Genomic DNA, 22,114 nt, shown 5'->3' on the forward strand with positions numbered 1-22,114 from the left:
GTGATGGGGTCTTAGATGATGACATTGTTTGGGTTCACAGTGGGGTTTTCACATGAACTTGTCTAGTTTTAATGTCACCTGAGACTGTTACTTGATTGAAGAAGGTGTTGACCATGTTGAGGATTAGATTAAAATCATCTGCATGGAGGGATATCACAATAAATGAGGAGAGAATGTTATCTTCATAGGAGATGTGTATTCAGGGAGCTGAAGTCAGTGTATGAGATAACAAGAAGGTTGTGCACTTAGGGATGGTTTAAGACGTCATTGTAAATGGACTGAGTGTCAGTTTAGGGTTTCTGATCTGTAATCTGATCTGTTTACCTTTTTTGTGATAAGATACTGATGGTAGTGCACCTGTCAATTAAATGTGAGATTGGGTGGAACGGTAGGGTGGTAGCACAGTTTTTGGGTGCTTTGAAGAGTGTTTTGCCTCTATTTATAAATGATGATGGCTTTGACTGAGGTGATGAGATGCCTGCTCTTTGAGTTGAATGAGACTGTCAGAGACTTTGATTCATCTCCATTTCTTTGTATGGTGCACTTGTTTACAGTCATGGCTAGAGAATGCTATTTGTTGAGAGTATGGGTTTAAAGGGCTGTGTGTTCAATAATGCATTTGTGTCCACATGGTTATTCAGACCAGTAGTGAATTTGCTGAGCAGTGTGTTATAGTCTGTTGTACTCTGGTATGTGTTGGACATCTTCATTGTTTCTTCTTGGAGAGAGCCAATGGGACAGTCTTGGTTGATTTAAGGGGGAGTTTGTTGCAGGAATTTATTACTGCCTTCTGACTGATCGTGTGACCTCCCACTTCGACTCTCCCTGAGACTGCCTTCCGCCTACCTCTTCTTCACACTGTAACTTTTGGCTCCATCACCCACTTCACTATTTGTTCATAGAAATTCTATAAGTCCAGCCTCCATTCTACCTGTTAACATATTTAGGCCCATATTTATGAAAAATGATGCACAACTGCCCTAGCGCAGTTGTGTATGAAATTTTTAGCGCAAGGTAACACCAATCCTTAGAGCCATCTGTGCGCCATATTTATTAAATGACACACAATGGCGCTAAGGAATGTCTAGCGTCATGAAAAATAATGCTAGCTGGGGCTGGGTGGCAGTAGAAAAAATGGTGCTAGGCAGATTAATGGCAAAATATTTGCCACTAGTCAGCCTTGCATCATTTTTTGATGATCAAGCAGCCAAAAAATTACTCCTGTCTAAGTATAGACAGGAGTCATTACCACAACACCAGTACCCACCACTGGAGACTAGTGTCCCCAGGACCACCCCAATAGAGCCAGTGCCAGCCAGGGGGCCACATTTAAGAGGCCCCCAATGGCACTTAACAGTAAAACACATATACTTACCTAAACTTACCTGGGATGGGCTCCTCCCTCCAGTAGTGTTCCTATGGTGTGAGGGGGGGTGATTCTGGGGTTGGGGTGGGCATCTATGTGCCCAAAATAGGGACACCATGGTGGAATCCATGGTGATTCCCTTTTAAAATGAGCCTAACTGCACTTCAATGCCTGGTCTGACCAGGCGTTAAATTTTGATGCTAATCGGGCTTAGCGTCATTTTCTGGGTCCTCTATCTAGGTACCCGTAGTTTTAGTGCCAGGAAGTAAATATGGCGCTAAACGGCTCACGTCATTTTTAGGACAGGAATGCCTACCTTGCATCTCATTGTCACAATGAGATGCAAGGTGGGTTGGCGCTCCCTAAAAATGGCGCTAACTCCAATAGTTTGACGCTAGACAGGTCTTGCGTCAAAATATAAATATGGAGTTGTTAGCACCGCTTTTGCGTAAAAAAAAATTATGCTAAGGCGGCGCAAACATTTCATAAATATGGGCCTTAGTTTTACTTCTCATCTTGGTCTGGGACCCTGTTACAAACACTTGTCACATGCCCTATACTGGCATAATGTTCTCTGTCTCAGTGACACCTTCTGGTTATCGCTTTCCCAGCAGCTTCCAATCTATCTTACAAACTGCCCTGTTCTTAGCTGCTACTTGCCCATACTTATGTACCTATACATTTCCTGTTGTTAATCTTCTGTATCATATTAAGAAAACAGGTTATTTGTTGGGAAGGATGTGGGTCATTCTCAAGTAATAAGTCCACAACCTTCCATCAACTAGGAGCCAGGCGCACCATTGTAGTACTTGACTCTCTCAAGGTAGCAAAATAGAGAAGTCAAAGCCATACTCAAGGGAGGTGGTTTGGGCTAGTATCCAAGTCTACAGGCATGCAACAAATAACACCCAATAAAACATTGTCCAATTAGTGCTTTTACTTACAAAAAGAAAAAGTACTTTATTGAACAAGCTACTCAGTACTACATATTAAATTACAAATACCTACTGTTAGAATTCGGATCTCTAGTTGGCAGATACACCCTTGTCCAAGTAGGGACCACAATCCTAGTCAGGGTAAGTCACACATAATCCAAATTATCCTGTTCCCATCCTCTGGGCACTGAGCAATCAGGCTTAACTTAGAAGGCAATGTGTAAAGTATTTGTTTAATAAATCATACAGTAACACAGTGAAAACACCACAAAAATACACCACACAGGTTTGGAAAAATCTAGAGTATTTATCTGGTTATATTAAGGTCAAAACGATAAAGATTCAATTAGCACAAGTTGAGATAGCACTTTTGCCAGATTGTAAAGACTCTTAAATCTTAGAAATCAACAGTTGTCTATTGTTTACACAATGTACCTGTTTTGTGTCAAAAATAACACCCACATAGACCACAGAGGAGGAGATGCATGGAAAAATAGGGTGTGCATTGAATTTGTTTGTAAGGCACAGACGATGCGTTGTTTCTTTCCATCCTGCAAGGGGCTTTGCATCGATTTTTGTGCGCAGTCTTGGTTCCTCACTGCGATGCGGGGATCTTTTTGATGCCCAGTGACGAAGCGAGGAAAATCCTAGACATTCAGGAAGAAGTCACAGGCATTGTGTCGATCCGGTAGGTGATGCGTCGACTTTTCTGTTGCACAGCAGGTGGTGCGTCGTTTCTTCACTCGGGAAGTCAGGCTGCATTGTTTCTTTTTGGCTGTGTGTCGAATTTCCGACTGTAAGGCAGGCCCTGCGTTGATTCTTCACTCGGGAAGTCACTCTGCGTTGTTCCGGCTCAGCTGTGCGGTAATTTCTCAGTCGCAAAATGGCTGGGTGTTGTTTCCGGCAGGCTTTGCGTCGATATTTGGCGCACAAGGAGTTTCCTGAAGAGGTGAAGTATTTTTGGCCCTGAGACTTTAGAATACAGGAGGCAAGCTCAATCCAAGCCCTTGGAGGGTACTTCTCAGCAACATCAGAGGGCAGCAGGGCAACAGCAGGACAACAGCAGAGCAGCAGTCCTTCTCAGCAGAGCAGTCCAGATGAGTCCTTTGGTCAGCCAGGCAGTTCCTCTTCACAGGTTGCAGGTTCAGGTCCAGAAGTGTCTGAGTTGGTGGGGTCAGGGACCCAGTTTATATACCCAAAAATGCCTTTGAAGTGAGGGAGACTTCAAAGATTGGTTTTGAAGTGCGCAAGGTCCCCTTTCAGTACAGGTCTGTCTGCCAGGGTCCCAGTAGGGGGTTTGGCAGTCCATTGTGTTAGGGCAAGCCACTAACCTTTCAAATATAACTGTCAGGCCCTCCACCCTTCCATCCCAGGAAGACCAGTTCAGTATGCAGATGAGTGCAGGTATGACTGAGTATCCTGTGTTTGTGTTTGTCTGGGTGAAATGCACAAGGAAACTGTAAACCAGTCCGACCCACCCCAGACATTGACTGGAGACAGGCTGTAAGGCACAGATGGATTTTAAGGGCAGAGAAATGCTCACTTTCTAAAAGTGGTATTTCTAAAATAGTAATATAAAATCCAACCTCACCAATAAGCAGGATTTTCCATGACCATTCTGGCCATACTAAATATGAGCAGGTTACCCCTTTCTGATCAGAATCTACCACTCAAACAGTATATGAGGGCAGCCCTAATGCTATCCTATGAAAGAAGCAGGCCTCAAAGTAGTGGAAAATGAATTTAGGAGTTTTCCACTACCAGGATATATAGAAGCCACACATGTACATGTCATGCCTTTTACCTACATACCATCCAGCCCTATGGGTTACATAGAGCCTACTTTAGGGGTGACTTATATGTAGAAAAAGGGGAGTTTAAGGCTTGGCAAGCACTTTTAAATTCCAAGTCGAAGTGGCAGAGAATCTGCACACATAGGCCTTGCAATGGCAGGCCTGAGACATAGTTAAGGGGCTACTTATGTGGGTGCCACAATCAGTGCTGCAGAACCACTAGTAGCATTCAATTTACAGGCCCTAGGCACATGTAGTGCACTTTCCTAGGGACTTACAAGTAAATCAAATATGCCAATAGGGAATGAACCAATGTTACCTTATTTAAGGGAGAGAGCATATGCACTTTAGCACTGGTTAACAGTGCTAAAGTGCGCAGAGTCCTAAAACCAGAAAACCCAGTGTCAGAAAAGTGGAGGTAGGCAGGCAAAAAGTTGGGGGATGACCACTCTAAGGCTGTTAGGTCTAACACCTACATCATGGCAATTGTGCACATGATGACTCCCTACAAACAGTTCAAAACACTGGTGACTCCTGAGCCTTACAACCATAATGTCCCCGCATATGCTAGGTGTTGGAAATGGACCTTTCTGCAGGGTTATCCCCAAACGTTTTGCCTTCTTCCTCCTATTTTTTTAGGTTTTTGCTGGTTTATTGTCTCTGCGCACTTCGCCACTGCTAACTAGAGCTAAAGTGCAAGTGCTCTCTATAGAAATTGTACTGTTGATTGGTTTATCCATGATTGGCATATTTAATATACTAGTAAAGTGCACTAGAGGTGCCCAGGGCCTGTAAATCAAATGCTACTAGTGGGTCTGCAGCACTGGTTATGCCACCCACATTAGTAGCCCTGTAAACATGGCTCTGGCCTGCCACTGCAGTGTCTGTGTGCGCAGTTTTAAACTGCCAATTCGACTTGGCAAGTGTACACACTTGCCAGGCCTCAACCTTCACTTTTACTGCATGCAAGGCACCCCTAAGTTAGGCCCTAGGTAGCCCCATGGGCAGGGTGCAGTGTATGTTTAAGGTAGGACATATACTAGTGTGTTTTATATGTCCTAGCAGTGAAATACTGCCAAATTCGGTTTTCACTGTGCAAGGCCTATCTCTCTCTTAGGTTAACATGGGGGCTGCCTTTACATATCCTTCAAGCGCAGATTCCCTATGAGAGCAGATAAAAATGTGGAGTTTAGGGCCTCTGAACTCACAATTTAAAAATACATCCTTTAGTGAAGTTGGTTTTTAAATTGTCTCTTTGAAAATGCCACTTTTAGAAAGTAGGCATTTTCTTGTTTATACAATTCTGTGACTCTGCCTGTTTGTGGATTGTCTGTCTGAGTCAGTTTGACAGTTGGGCTGTTCACAACTTTTCTCTAGACAGTGACACAAAGAGGGCTGTGGTATAGCCTGCATATCTTGATTAGCCATCTGTGCTGGGGGAGGGACGGGGAGTGGCCACTCACACCTGAAAGGACTGTGCCTGTCCTCACACAATGCTGTCTCTGACCCCCTGGTGAGTGTCTGGGGCCTGGCCTGGACAAGGAAGGATCTTGCAAACATTTGAGACTTTGCTTTGAACTTTGCCAACTTCAAAGGCAGAACTGGGTATAAGAAGAAGACCCAAAACCCCAGACTTTTAGAACCTTTCTGGAATCAAGAGGAACCTCTGCCCAGGACAAGAGCTGAAGAGCTGAAGGAGGAGTACTGTCTCTTTGCTCTGTTGCTTTGCTGGACTGGCCTGCAGTTGCTACTTCTGCCTGAAAGGAGTGCAAAGGGTGAACTTTGCTGTGTGTCCTGCTTGAGAAAATTCTCCAAGGGCTTGGAGTAGAGCTTGCCTCCTGTTGGAAGTCTCAGGGACACCAAAGACTTCAGTTTCCTCAGCCTGCAGCACTGGGAACTGTGTGGTTTGTGCTGCTCAAGAGGAGAAACCACTGCGACACCGCCAACGATGCAGATGGCCTGCACCGTGACCTGCCGAGGCCATGTGGAGTCGCATTGCCCTGCTTCGCACCACGACCCTGGTCTCACTGATGCCGTCATCAGATGACTTCACCGAGCCGCTGCTCGCACCGTGACCTATGGGCCCCGCACTCCGGCATCACCTGCTCACACCGCAGCCTGGACTCCTGCTGACACCAGCGCTGCTGCCTGCACCGTGGCCTGTAGACACCACTCATGAGGTACACGAAGCACCGTCCCATCCTGCACCGCAGCCCTGGTCCAACGACGCCAGCACCATCGACTCCTGTGTCGTCACCAGGCATCCTGCCTGCACTGTGGCCTGTGGACACCGCTCGTGAGGGTCACGAAGCACTGTCCCGTCACACACTGCTGGCTTGGGCCTACCGACGACAGCGTTCAGCAACAACAACGCCTCTGCCTACACCTGCACTCTGTGGACACCGCAATTCGCACCGCCCGCTTCACACTTCAGCCCTGGTCTCACCGATGGCGCTGGACGCCGTCACCGAGCCACTGCCTGCACCGTGACATGTGGGCACTGCACGTCGCATCGTCCCGCTGTGCACCGCAGCCCCAACGCCATCCACGCCAGCGCACCTGACTTCATCAGCCTGGAGTTCGATCTGCAACACGTGTTATCTCAAAGCCTTTACGACTCCTGCACCGACTCCAGAACCGACACCGTGACGTCAGTGACGCCGCTCTCTGGAGCTCACCGCGAGGATCACAACGCCCTGCAAATCCAAGGGACTGTTTGTGGGTCTTCCCGACACCGTAGCTGGCCCGCAACGCCGCGGCCGGCCGGAACTGTTGGTTTTGTTGATCACGACGCTGTGATAACCCCAGGTGAAGCTATCAACTTCAAGGAACTGTAGTTTTGAGTACATCTTGCAGAATTCATATTTTTCTTACTGTATGTTGGATTTTTATCGTATTTGGTCTTGTTTTATATAAATAAATATTGGCTATTTTTATCAAACCAGTGTGGTGTCCTTTTGTAGTGTTTTCACTTATTACTGTGTGTTATGTGCAAATACTTTACACATTGCTTCTGAGATAAGCCCGAGCACGCGTGCCAAGCTACCAAGGGGTTGAGCAGAGGTTATCTGAGCGGGTATCTCCCTTATCCTGACTAGAGTGAGGGTCCCTACTTGGACAGGATGCAAACCGACTGCCAACTTGAGACCCCATTTCTAACACTAGGCATAATATAATGTGGTGTAATAACCAAAGGAGAGGCCTACTATATTTGCCAGGAAGTCACTATAACCATAAAAGCAGGAATATATCATAATAACCTAATACAACACAATTAAAGTTACCAAGGATGGTACTGTCTTACAATAACAGTAATTAGTGCACATAATGTTTACTATTAACCTTGTGAATGTCAATAAAACATTTAAAAACATTGCAGTGACCTTAACCCCTTCGCTGCCAGGCCTTTTCCCCCTCAGGTACCAGGCCTTTTTTTGGCTATTTGGGGCAGTTTTCACTTAGGCCCTCATAACTTTTAGTCCACATAAGCTACCCACGCCAAATTTTTTTTCCAACATCCTAGGGATTCTATAGGTACCCACAGTTGTTGGTTTCTGTGAAGGAGACCAAGAAATTACCCAAAATACAGCAAACATGTCGTTTTTTTTCAAACAATTTGGATAAAAAGGCTGCAGATGAACGCTTGTGTTTTTTTTACCTGAAAATGGCATCAACAAAGGGTTTGTGGTACTAAAAATCACCATCTTCCCAGCTTTCAGGAACAGGCAGACTTGAATCAGAAAACCCAATTTTTTAACACAATTATGGCATTGTACTGGGATATACCCCATTTTTACAATTTTTTGTGCTTTCAGCCTCCTTCCAGTTAGTGACGGAAATGGGTGTGAAAGCTAAACATTTCTGAATAGCAGACAAAATTCAGAATTGAGCAAGGGGTAATTCGTGTAGATCCTACAAGGTTTCCCTACAGAAAATAACAGCTGAAATAAAATCAATATTGAAAATGGGTTTAAAAAAACAGCCATTTTTCTCCATGTTTACTCTGTAACTTTTTCCTGCGATGTCAGATTTTTAAAAACAATATACCATACATCTGCCAGACTCTTCTGGTTGCACGGATGTATAGGGCTTGTAGGTTCATCAAGAATCCTAGGTACCCAGAGCAAATAAATGAGCTGCACCTTGCAATGGGTTTTCATTCTATACCGGATATACAGCAATTCATTTGGTGAAATATAAAGAGTGAAAAATAGGTATCAAGAAAACCTTTGAATTTCCAAAATGGGCACAAGATAAGGTGTTGAGAAGCAGTGGTTATGTGCACATCTCTGAATTCCGGGGTGCCCATCCTAGCATGTGAATTACAGGGCATTTCTCAAATAGACGTCTTTTTTTACACACTGACTTACATTTGGGAGGAAAAAATGTAGAGAAACACAAGTGTAGAGAAACACAGAGGCGCAATAACACTTGTTCTGCTATTCTGTGTTCCCCTAAGTCTCCCGATAAAAATGGTACCTCACTCGCGTGGTTAGGCCTAATGCCCACGACAGGAACATGGACACATCACATTTTCCCAAAGAAAACTCACAAGTTTTTTGGAAAGTGCCTAGCTGTGGATTTTGGCCCCTAGCTCAGCCAACACATAGGAAAACCTACCAAACCTGTGCATTTTTTTAAACTAGACACCTAGGGAAATCCAAGAAGGGGTGACTTGTGGGGCTCTCACCAGGTTCTGTTACCCAGAATCATTTGCAAACCTCAAAATGTGGCCAAAAAAACACCTTTTCCTCACATTTTAGTGACAGAAAGTTCTGGAATCTAAGAGGAGCCACAAATGTCCTTCCACACAGCATTCCCCCAAGCATCTAAATAAAAATGGTACCTAACTTGTGTGGGTAGGCCTAGCACCCGCGACCGGAAATGCCCCAAAACACGTGGACACATCACATTCTCCCAAAGAAAATAGACCTGTTTTTTTGCAATATGCCTAGCTGTGGATTTTGGCTTGTAGCTCAGCCGGCACCTAGGGAAAGCTACCAAATCTGTGATTGTTTTTAAAACTAGACACCTAGGGGGAATACAAGATGAGGTGACTTATGGGGCTATCACCAGGTTCTGTTACCCAGAATCCTTTGCAAACCTCAAACTTTGGCTAGAAAAACACCTTTTCCTCACATTTTGGTGACAGAAAGTTCTGGAATCTGAGAGGAACCACAAATTTCCTTCCACACTGCATTCCCCCAAGTCCCCTGATAAAAATGGTACCTCACTTGTGTGGGTAGACCTAGCGCCCGCAACAGGAAATGCCCCAAAACACAACGTGCACACATCACATTCTCCCAAAGAAAACAGACCTGTTTTTTGCAAAGTGCCTAGCTGTGGATTTTGGCCTCTAGCTCAGCCAGCACCTAGGGAAAGCTACCAAACCTGTGCATTTTTTAAAACTAGACACCTAGGGAAATCAAAGATGGGGTGACTTGTGGGATTCTCACTAGGTTCTGTTACCCAGAATCCTTTGCAAACCTCAAAATTTGGCCAAAAAACACTTTTTCCTCATATTTCGGTGACAGAAAATTCTGGAAACTGAGAGGAGTCACAAATTTCCTTCTACCCAGCATTCCCCCAAGTCGCCCAATTAAAATGGTACTTCACTTGTGTGGGTAGGCCTAGCGCCCCTGCCAGGAAATGCCCCAAAACACAACATGGACACATCACATTTTCCCAAAGAAAACAGATCTGTTTTTTGCAAAGTGCCAAGCTGTGGATTTTGGCCTCTAGCTCAGCTGGCACCTAGGGAAACTTACCAAACCTGTGCGTTTTTTAAAACTAGACACCGAGGGGAATCAAAGATGGGGTGACCTGTGGGGCTCTCACCAGGTTCTGTTACCCAGAATCCTTTGCAAACCTCAACATTTGGCCCACAAAACACTTTTTCTCACATTTCGATGACAGAAAGTTCTGGAATCTGAGAGGAGCCACAAATTTCCTTCCACACAGCATTCCCCCAAGCATCTAGATAAAAATGGTACCTCACTTGTGTGGGTAGCCCTAGCGCTCGCGACAGGAAATGCCCCAAAAAACAACGTGGACACATCACATTCTCCCAAAGAAAACAGGCCTGTTTTTTGCAAAGTGCCTAGCTGTGGATTTTGGCCTCTAGCTCAGCTGGCACCTAGGGAAACTTACCAAACCTGTGCGTTTTTTAAAACTAGACACATAGGGGAATCCAGGATGGGGTGACATGTGGGGCTCTCACCAGGTTCTGTTATCCAGAATCCTTTGCAAACATCAACATTTGGCCAAAAAAACACTTTTTCCATACATTTTAGTGACAGAAAGTTCTGGAATCTGAGAGGAGCAACAAATTTCCTTCCACCCAGCAGTCCCCCAAGTCTCCCGATAAAAATGGTACCTCAATTGTGTGGGTAGGATTAGTGCCCGCGAAAGGAAATTGCCCAAAACACTATATTGACACATCAAACTTATTAAATACTAAACTACCTGTTTTTGCGGGGTGGGGACCTGCGTTTTTGGTCCTGGGTTCAGCAGCCATATAGGAAACCTACCAAACCCAAACATTTCTGAAAATTAGACACCCGAGGGAATCCAGGGAGGTGTGACTTGCGTGGATCCCCCAATGTTTTCTTAACCAGAATCCTTAGCAAACCTCAAATTTAGCTTAAAAAATCACATTTGTCCCACATGTCTGTGTGGGATCACTGCACCAGGACATATTTCCTATCACCCAACGTTCCCCTCAGTGTCCCAGTAAAAATGATATCTCACTTGTGTAGGTGGGCCAAGTGCATGTGACAGGGAAGAGCCAAAAACATGTCAAAATTAAGGGGGAACCAAAGCGGGTCCATAAGGGCAGTTTGAAAAAAAAACATTTTTAGGCTGACAAGTGCAGCAGAATTTTTATCAGTATAGATTAGACAATGATGGGTGTTAGGAATTTTGTGGATTCTTGCAAATTCCGGAATGTTCCATCACAAAAATGTGGGGAAAATGTGTGCTTTCCAGCAAAGTTGGAGGTTTGCAGGGCATTGTGGGTAAGAAAATGGTGCGGGTGCATGTGAAGCACACCACCCTGGAATCAGCCAGATGTTTAGTTTTCAGATGTGTCTAGGTCTTGTGGATTTTTCTACATGGCAGCGTCCCAAAATCCAAAAAGTGCAGTCATCCCCATTCCAAGTGTGACAATTTTGAGAGTTAGCCAAGCTCTCATGGCCCGAATGTAAAACCAAAACCCTAAATAATCAAACGTTCTCTTGCTTGCTGTGGGATAAGATGTTTTAGTGTGCAGGGAAGAGCTGAAAGACTGTTACCCCCTTCAGTTGGGGTGGGGGCATAACTAGGTTCATACTGGTTGGTAGCCACCACCCCACTATTTTATTTTTAATTCCCTGGCATCCAGTAGACTTTCTATCTCCCCGGGGTGTGGATCAGGGGTTATTGCCCCATCTGCCCACTGGTGGGCAGAACAACTTTGGCCCCATTTATTTGGGGTGGTGGTATGGCCATACCCCCACCCTCCTATTTTGAAAATAAAATCTTCCTTAGTCTCTGGTGTGCTTTCTGCCCCCCTTGGGGGCAGATGGGCCTTCCAATAATAGGCCAATCTGCTCCCCAGGGGGGGCAGATATGGCCACCAGGAAGTTGCCCCTATGGGGAGCAACCCTTGCCCAAGGGGCTGTCCCCCAAACAAAACACACACATACACACACACCAATCCCTGGTGCCTAAGAGGTTTCTGCTCCCCCGGGACAGATTGGCCCAATAGAAATAGGCTGATCTGCCCCCAAAGGGAGCAGAAATGGCCTAAAATAAATTTGCCCCCCCAGGGAGTGACCCTTGCCAAAGGGGTCGCTCCCCGTATATAAAAAAAAAGTAAACAAAAAAATATATATATCCCTGGTGTCTAGAGGTCAGATCGGACTAATTATAATAGGTAGATCTGCCCCCGGGTGGGGCAGAAATGCCCTAGAAATAAATTGCCCCCCTGGGGAGCGGCCCTTGCCCAAGAGGCCGCTCCCCTTATTCAATTTAAAAAAAAAAAAGCCTCCCTGGTGTGCTGGGCATTTCTGCTGCCAGCGGAAATGCAGAGAGACACATCAAAGGAAAGGAAAGACCTTTCCTTTCCTTTGATGCCTCTCTCAGCCCCTCCATGTGATTGGAGGAGAAATGATCGCTGAGGGGTAAGCCTCTGATGAAGTCAATGTGTGTTGATGTCATCAGACGCCACGGGGGGTCATAGGGGTGCGGGGTGGAAGGGGAAGCGATTCCCCTTCCATCCGTGCTCAGAGGAGGGAGGTGTGAGGCTCCCGGGGGAGTGCTAGCGCTTCACCCGAGGGCCCCTATCTGGATGTAACGATTACGTCCTGGGCAGCCAAGCGGGTTAAATGAAACATGTAATGATTTACTATATTGCTTCTGATTGCCAGTAAAGTAAACCCATGGCCTTAATTAGGACATATAACCATTGACTGTCAACTATGGCATTATCACAAAAACATTAAAATTTCAATTACTGAGCCTTTGTGCTAAAGCACATATTATGGAGACGTTTATAGAGTGAAGAAACCTTTCCTTGGTCATCCACCTGGGCGAATAAAGGCAATCTTTGAGGGACACTTTGAGGCAGCTCTTGTGGAGACTGAAACACTCCTGGCAGCCCCATAAACGCTCTGCTCTCTGTTGGAGGTGCCCCTGCTCTTCCTGGGGCACTAAAGAGGAGAAATATGGAAATTCTTAGCCCTTTGCTGGGGCTTATGGGGTACTCCTTTGCCCTGAGGCCTGCATAACTGATGAGCAGTCATGCACTTGAAGAAACAATGCTTTTCTTTCAATTTCTGCTATAAGCTGCCTCACCCTGCATCTTTTTTTAAAGGCTGGGTGTTGGTTTCCACTCGAGCACCCATTGCTGCATTTGTCAGGGTCAATGGAGGATGTCCACAGTCCCTTTTGACCCTCTCTGAGGGATTATGTCCTGCTCTTAACTGCCACAGCTGCCCAGATACTTCCTTTCAAAACATCATCTGTGACTCGCCCCAGAGATCTGGCTGTCCTTCGTTTTCATAGAGTTGAACCATTCCAGGTCAGGCACAGAATAAAAAGTAATACATGCAGGTTCTGCCCCATCCTTTCCTTTCCCAGAAATAATCCCAAGCACTGGCAAATGGTACTGTTGTGTAGGGAAGACTCTGAGCCTCCTACTGCCAAGAAAAGTAATTAACATGGCCCAGCAGGAGAAACAAAAGTCTGGAATCTGAATAGAAGCTGAACCAGAGAAATATAACAAAATCTTTAAGTGCCAGAAATAGTGCAGACGTAACTAAAGTGACATTGGATCTAAACTTGTGACCATGTTTACCACCTGATCAGTCTGTCACATTAGTCACTAGGACTATCAATGATGAATCTGTATATCGATGTCATAATGTCTAATAAAGTAAGCATACACTCTCAGTTAAGCACTTCAGACTTACACTATGAATGCCCATTCACATTTTAGGGGCTACACCAGGTCAGCTCCGATACCTGAAGGGTCCACTCAGTAACAGGCTACCACGCTACCTTGTGTGCAGATAGGCTGAGCTGCACAGTACTTCCACTTGCACAGCTTCCACACGTTCACCCTTATGGGTGCACCTGTTTACGTGCAGCCAATCAGGTGCCTTCTACCCCACCTGGGCAGCAACTGGACTTGTTTTAAAAGTCAGACACTGGCATCTAGCATCTTCTATACCTTTTAACAGAGTTTAGAGTAAATTAGACTTTGTTAGTGAGATGCACTCACAGTCAACATCCAAAAACAAGGTAGTCCAAAATCAAGAGATCCAGGGGGTTGAGTGGGTCGGAACTCATTTTTCTACAACCATCATTTGTCCTTATGTCTAAGCAATATGTGTAGCTTCTCATTGAAAGCAAATAAATAAACAGTGTAAAGACTGGGCTCACTACTCTTAGTAAACAGACAATATAAGCTCACTGTCTTGGAGTAAATATGGATTTGATGGAAACTGCTGACAATCCTACATGTATAGAGACACAAGGATTTCCTACCCCCACAAGGGGGCAGCCTGGGGTTCGTACCTACGTGATAGTGACAGCAGATAAAGATAACATGGAAACTGAAACATTATGTTAAAGAACACAACCCTCAGTGCTCGTTCATTACTTTATGTGTGGATTCATTTTAACTGGAATATCGTTGTGAACAAATGTGAATGTTTTTTCCACTCCATTCAGCCTTCCTCTAGCGTATTACTCAAGATCTTTTAGCTCTTGTCTTGCTCTTAGAGGCGATCTGTTGATTCAACATCAAAATTTAGAAAGAACAAGAGCGCATTAAATACCTGTAGAAGAGGCCAACATATAAACCACGATTTGCCTCAAAGGCCAGTAAAAATATAACTGGGTTTATATATTTAGTAGCCTTTAGTAGTGCAATGGCAAATCACGGACTCCCAAGACCCTTGAAGACCCTAAAGAATGAACATATGCCTTGCATAGCAGACAGTAGCACAGCAGAGCTTAATGCATGTGCACTGAAATTAAACCATTTGTTCGGTTACTACAAGCCAACATGCAATAAAACACTTGTCACGTTACAATTTAGAAAGAGAATCGTTTGGATTACCAAAGGTTCAGCAATGCCAACATTCCTTATAATGTTTGTGTGTATTTTTTGCTAGTCTTATTCATTCTTTAGAAGTTGGTTTTACTGCTATTCGACCATATCCAGATACCACTGTGCTTAGAAAAGAATGCTTCCCTCATTTCCACTTTCTTTCAGAGATTGCTTTATAGAAGTACATAATTGGGTGAATAGCTTTTGTTGGCTCAATGAGTGATCATAGCCACCAAACTGGGAATAAAATATCTCATAACCGCAACCGGAAACTGGCTGTCGTGATAAATACAAGTTCCCGAAACACAGGAAAATGGGATGAATCAATAATTCGCCGACATGCAGTGTGTACCACAGCCGACTACTTTAAGGCACCAAAAGAGCATTTTTACATGTTGAAAAAAAATTCTTGTTTTGACAACAAAGCCACTCGGAAAAAATATAATACTTATTGCTGAGCAGTGCTTAAAAGCGTTTTGTGGCCTTTACTCACTTGCTTTTATACGTGGAATAAGCAGTTGAGATATGTGGGAAGGTTCTGCGTTTCTTTGTAAAAAATATGTCTCACTGTAGTTCTGATATAAGAATCGCAGGGGCTAGGGTCTTTCCACCAGGCGAGATTATTGCACCATTTTTCCATCTCCGGATTCAAAGATATGTCCTCTGTAGGACTTGGCAAACCAGTTTTGAGCAGAAACTGTGCTTAACTTCATTTTAGTACTTGTCATTTTCTTAAAGACTCCAGAATGACTAATGGAATTAATACATTTGTTGCGTATTATTATATAGTAAAGATACCTCTTCATCATTTTGTGTTGGATCTTTGTTCTTCTTAGGCCCGTTTCCAGAAGAAACTGCTCCTCAGAGATGTGTGATGTGTACTGGCGGGAAGGCGCATGGAGACCCTGCACAGCAGCTTGCGGAAATGGAATCCAGTCTCGAAGAGTAGACTGTGTACACATGAAGAACAACAAAACAGTGGCTGATCAATACTGCAGCTGGAGGAGGCGCCCAATCACTTGGCAGCACTGCAGTGCCACTTCCTGTGGAAGTATGTAAATAGTCGATGTTTGGAGTCATTGAATACCATAGATGTCCACGTTTTTAGTAACCTACACACCACGCTCGAGAGGTACTCAAGCTACACGGAGGCCCAGTGTTTGCAGTCGTTCCGTTGTCTTACACACTGACATCATTTTGTAAAATTTGGCATGCACTGGTGTTAATAAACTAATTACCAGTGTACTTGGAAGGAGAGATGCTGAGTTCAGGTATTACAGAGCTGTTCCCGCCACTGTTCTGACTTTTTTGTCACTGACCTCTATTCCACTGCTTGTTGTGTAGCGTTATTGTGGGAGTACTCATCCACAAGATAGAGCTGTGGCCTTCCACTTTGACCTTTTCCTGAGTGCGTTTGAATGAAAGCAATAAGTGAGTGGTGCAATAACAGCAAGTGGGAACCTTCATTTTACACAGCATGAGCAAACTAGACAGAGGAGTCTCACTAGGATAGTGTAGTAGTATGTGGCATGAGGGGCGGAGATATGTATAAGCAAATGCAGCAGTAAAAAAGGAGGCACGCAAACACAATGAGACACTATCAGGACACCCTCCATGTATGAATAGCAAGCAGTGTGACTACATGAATATATTCCAAGCATACTTGAACAAGTGACCTGATAACCCCGGCTTCCTAAATACCAGTGGGTGGTCACTTGCAGTTATTTTGTGTTCCTTCTTTGTCCTCGAATATCTAGTGCAAATGTGAGGTAGCGTCCTCTCTCCTTACCTTCCTTGGAAGTGTGGGTGATCACACACTGGTAATAGTACATAGTGCACCCTACCTTCCAGTTTGCTGATTGGATGCATTTATTGTGAGAAGCAACACAATCTCAGTCATATCACTGCCCCATCCCAAAGGTGCAAGTCAGCCGTCAGTTGATTAACATAATGACAACATATTTACACTGTACATATCTGACAAGGCTATACACATTTACACTGGCAAACATATTTTGCCATGAGTAATTATTTGATGTAATTGCAGAAGACCTTCCCCAGTCTCCCTACTTTTACCCAACCATCTCCCTCCTTTCTCTAGCCGATCACCGAAACTTCTCTTTAGGTAAATCCTCAGTCCATAGTCCTAAAGAAGAATGTATATATTTCCTTATTCAAATATGTAATTTATGGCTTTTGTAGTGCTGTCTAAAAGTTTTTTACTGTCTGTGCTTAGCAATAAGCAAACTGTTGTATGCAGTACCAGACATGCATATGTGTTAAGAAGTAGTCCTGAGGCAAAGTGGAGTTTAAATCTTCTTCTTTAATCCACCAACATGCAGCACAAGATCAGCATAGCTCTTGACTCAACAACAGTCGACCCTCAACTCCCACCTCAATGTTCTCCTTTGACCATGATAGAATCGTGACATCACATTGAATTTCTGTGAGCCATGGTTCCATGATGATACAGGTTACAACACATCTCCCTACAGCAAATGAAAAATAATATCCCTACATCTGGACAGTTAAAATAAACAAGGAACAAAAACAACAAGGGTTAACGTGGATGAGTGAAAATGTACAACTTTTAGAATATGAAGGATAAAAACATAGCCAGGAATAATGAAGGCAGAAAAACCAAATGAACATAGTAACTGTACCTATAAAAAAACGTATAAATTCCACCAATATATATTTGAAACTTGGAACATACTAAAATAAATTTTCAATTATCCTTTTGACCACACATAATATTTCAAGTGCAAATGTCTCTTTATAAGCCGGGCAAATTTTTACACTAGCCAGTGGGTTGTCTGGCACCCTACCTCTTTCCTCAATTGGGATGTCCTCGTCAAAAGAATCTCTTGTGTTCTCATCGTTATTCACACTTTTTTATAAATGTGACACACTCCATACTTTTCCAACACTCACAACCACAACATTTTTCCTCACTTGGATTATACGTTTTGGACTCACAAATTTGATCTTGCCGTTAGGTGACTAAACAGGTTTCTTCACATAAACCACGTCACCCACTTTCCATTCACATTCTCACATTCTATGTCTGTTATCAAATTGTCTTTTGTACTCTTGTTGATACCGTTTAATAGCCTGTGAACCAACAGTATGCAAACTTATCTTAAACTCCAACCAAGAAGGATTTAACTTACTTCCAGCCAATCTCCCGTTTAAACACTGCAAAGGAGAAACTTTGGTGATGGCATTGGGCGCACTGCGATGTGCCGAGAGTTTTTTCCAAAGCCCCAGCATTAAATATGCTTTGTTCTCCACAGCCATTTGGGCACATGCTTTTACCATCATGCTTTTCACGAAGCCATTAGTTTGACGTGAGTACAAAGCACAGCAATGTTGTGCTATAGCAAGATCATAAAAGAATTCTCACATTTCCTCTGAGACATATTGTACTCCATTATCTGTTAAAATTGTCTTGGGTATACCCTCACATGCAAAAACATCACATAAAACTTATATCACAAACTTAGTAGCGGGGCGTCCTTAACCACCCGCTTTAAGCAGCTACAACAGGGGTGGGATTTTTGATGTTCCTCTTCTGTCTGCAACTTGGCAGACGAAGGCTCATAATTAACACGAAAGGGGGAGAAGTTGAGTGAGTGACGTGGATAGATGGAATGGAGGATGGATGGATGAATAATGGATGAATGGATGGATTTTATGTGCGAAAAGTTGGATGGAGGGAAGATGAAACAATGGTTGGATGAGTGAGTAACGGGATGGATGAGGAGTGAAAGGTTAACTGGATGGTGGATAAGTGAATGAAGTGCAAGGGTGGATGAATGCATGGATGGATGCATTGATGAGTGAAAGAATGGAATTGAGAACATTTGAGTGCAAGAATGGATAAAAGAATGAAAGGGAGGCTGCATGGATGGCTGTGTGAAAGGGTGGAAGGGTGGAAAAGTGAAATTTCGAATGGATGGATGGATGAGTGAGTTAAAGGATAGATAAATGAGTGAAAGGGTAAATGGATGGGTGGATGGATGAATGTTTGAGTGAAAAGGTGAATGGATAAATGCATGGATGAATAAGTAAAATGATGGATGAGTGAAAGGGAGGAAGAATGCATGAATGAGTGAAAGGGCAAAGTGATGGATGAGAGAAAGGATAGATGGATGGATGGATAGATGGATGATGAGAGAAACTGATGAATGAATGGGTTAAAGGATAAATAAATGAGTTAAAGGGTAATGGATGGATGGGGTGACTGGGATGCAAGTATGGATGAGTGAAAGGTAGGGTAGATGGATGGCTGGCTGGATGAAAGTTTGGATGGATGGATGAGTGAAAGGGTGAATGGATGGACAAATGAGTGAAAGGTTGGATGGATGGATGAGTGAAAAGATGGATGAATGAGTGAAAGGGTAAATTAATGGGTTGATGAGTGGATAGATGGGTCAAACGGTAGATGGATGAGTGAAAGCATGGATGGCCGATTGAAAGGGTGGATGGATGTATAGAGTGAAGGGACGCATGAGTGAAAGGGCGGATGAATGGACAAAAGGATGGATGGATGACTGAAAGGATGGATGAATGTATGTAAGGGGGATGCATAAGTGAAAGGATGTATCACTGAGTGAAAGGATTGTTTGATGAATAGGCTTGAAGATAGATGGGTAGGCCTGGTTAAGGATGGGCTAACAAATGGATGGAATGGTGACAGACTAAAGGTTGGATGAAGGACAGAAAGGATAACAATGTTGTTGGAAATGGCATTTCTGCAGGGTCACCCCCAAACGTTATGCTTCCTTCTTCTCTTTCTCTGACCTCATTTTTGCTGGCTTTAGGACTGTGCGTGCTTTTCCACTGCTCATCAGTGTTAAAGTGCATATGCTCTGTCCTTAAAACATGGTGACATTGGCTCATACCCAATTGGCTTATTTAATTTACTTGTAAGTCCCTAGTCAAGTGCACTACATTTGCCCAGGGGCTGTAAATTAAATGCTGCTAGTGGGCTGCAGCACTGGTTGTGCCACCCACATAAGTAGCCCCCTAACCATGTCTCAGGCCTGCCATTGCAGGGCCTGTGTGTGAAGTTTCACTGCCACTTCGACTTGGCATTTAAAAGTAATTGGCAAGTCTTAAACTCCCCTTTTTCTACATATGTCACCCCTAAGGTAGGCCCTAGGTAAACCCTAGGGCAGGGTGCTATGTATATAAAAGGCAGGACTTGTACCTGTGCAGTTTATATGTCCTGGTAGTGTAAAACTACTAAATTAGTTTTTACACTGCTGTGAGGCCTGCTCCTTTCATAGGCTAACATTAGAACTACCGACATATACTGTTTGAGTGGTAGATTCTGATCTGAAAGGAGTAACAATGTCATATTTAGTATGGTAATACAAAATCCTGCTGACTAGTGAAGTTTGATTTAATATTACTATATTAGAAATGCTACTTTAAGAAAGTGAGCATTTCTCTGTACTTAAATCCTTCTGTGCCTTACAATCCACGTCTGGCTAGGTTACTTGACAGCTCCCTTGTGCATTTCACTCAGACCACCCCAAACACAGGATGCTTAGTCACACCTGTATGCTCAATAGGTCTTCCTGGGCTGGGAGGGTGGAGTGCCTGACACTTGCATTTGAAAGGACAGTAGCCTGCCCTTACACAGTGAACTGCCAACCCCCCTACTGGGACCCTGGCAGACAGGATGGAACTGAAAGAGGACCTGGTGCACTTCTAAGCCACTCTTTGAAGTCTCTCCCACTCCAAAGGCACATTTGAGTATTTAAACAGGGCCTCTGACCCTACCAACTCAGACACTTCTGGACAAGATACCACTGGAGAAGAATCCCTGAACCAGAACCTGCAAACTGACAAGAGGAACTGCCTGGCTGCCCAAAGGACTCACCTGACTGCTTTTCTGCAAAGGACTGCTGTCCTGCTGTTGCCCTGCTGCCTTGCTACCCTCTGGATCTGCTGAGAAGTGCTCTCCAAGGGCTTGGATAGAGCTTGCCTCCTGTTCTTTGAAGTCTCAGGACCAATAAGACTTCAACCTACAAAAGAACTCTTGTGCAGAGAAAATTCAACGCACAGCCTGCATTGCGGTGAAAAAATCACTGCACGCCGAACCGACTCCCCGAAGTGGAGATCGATGCAGCGCCAGTGTTGAAACCGGAATTTCAATGCACGGCCCATGGAATCAACGCAAAGCTGAGCCGGAATGACGCAGCCTGACTCCCTGAGAGGAATCAACACAAGCGCCAGCTGGGCGTCAGAAATTTCCACGCATCCCGAACCGGATTGTCGCAGCTCCTGTGACTTCATCCTGCTCGCCCAGGATTTCAATACATTGACCCCGGGCCGTCCAAAAATCCTAAAACCCGAAGAGGATCCTAGACTACATGCCGGAAATCGATGCAAAGCCCCCTGCATGAAAACTCAACGACTCTTCGTCGGTGTGCACCAGAAAAATCAACGCATCTCCTCCTCTGCGGCCACTTGCGGAGAATTTGAATGCAAACGAGGTACTTTGTGATTGCAAAAGACATTTGTTGCTTTTTAAAGATTAAAGACGTAGGGGTATATTTATACTCTGTTAGCGCCGGATTTGCGTAGTTTTTTTTTACGCAAATCCGACGCCAAGTTAACTCCATATTTATACTTTGGCGTTAGACCCGTCTAGCGCCAAAGATCTCGGAGTTTGCATCATTTTTTAGCGTGAACACCTACCTTGCGTTAATGATATGCAAGGTAGGCGTTCCCTTCTAAAAAATGACTCCAAGGCATGTGCGCCTTATTTAAACTCCTGTGCAAAAATGACGCACGGAAGTGGGCGGGCCTTAAAAAATGACGTCCAGCCGCTTTTGCGTAATTTTTTAACACCTGGTCAGGGCAGGCGTTAAGAGACCTGTGGGCTCGGAAGGAGCCCAGAGGTGCCCTCCCATGCCCCCAGGGACACCCCCTGCCACCCTTGCCCACCCCAGGAGGACGCCCAAGGATGGAGGGACCCATCCCAGGGAACTTAAGGTAAGTTCAGGTAAGTATTATTATTATTTTTTTTGTGGCATGGGGGGCCTGATTTGTGCCCCCCTACATGCCACTATGCCCAATGACCATGCCCAGGGGACATAAGTCCTCTGGGCATGGCCATTGGGCAAGGGGGCATGACTCCTGTCTGTGCTAAGACAGGAGTCATTTCAATGGGGGTTGGGAGTAAAAAAAAAGGGCGCAAATCGGGTTGAGGCCAATATTTTGGCTCAGACCTGACTTGCCCCATTTTTTGACGCCCAAGCTCCATTTTCCCCTACGCCGGCGCTGCCTGGTGTGGGTCATTTTTTTGGACGCACACCAGTCAGCTGCACCGGCTAACGTCATTCAATAAATAAGGCGCCCGCATGGCGCTTTGGAATGGCGTTAGCCGGCGTTAATTTTTTTTACG

The 22,114-nt window shown here is 44.5% G+C and overlaps 1 protein-coding gene across 2 annotated transcripts in view; it reads left to right on the forward strand.

Moving 5' to 3' along the window:
* ADAMTSL3 (ADAMTS like 3) overlaps positions 1-22,114 on the forward strand; it is a 2,197,206-nt gene that overhangs the window by 2,170,455 nt on the left and 4,637 nt on the right. For both annotated transcript variants that reach the window (XM_069222572.1, XM_069222573.1), the window contains one exon: positions 15,528-15,742. In XM_069222572.1, coding sequence (XP_069078673.1) covers positions 15,528-15,742 — 215 coding nt within the window. The remainder of the gene's footprint in view (positions 1-15,527; positions 15,743-22,114) is intronic.

Source organism: Pleurodeles waltl, chromosome 3_1 (assembly GCF_031143425.1).
Source record: "Pleurodeles waltl isolate 20211129_DDA chromosome 3_1, aPleWal1.hap1.20221129, whole genome shotgun sequence".
NCBI lineage: Eukaryota > Metazoa > Chordata > Amphibia > Caudata > Salamandridae > Pleurodeles > Pleurodeles waltl.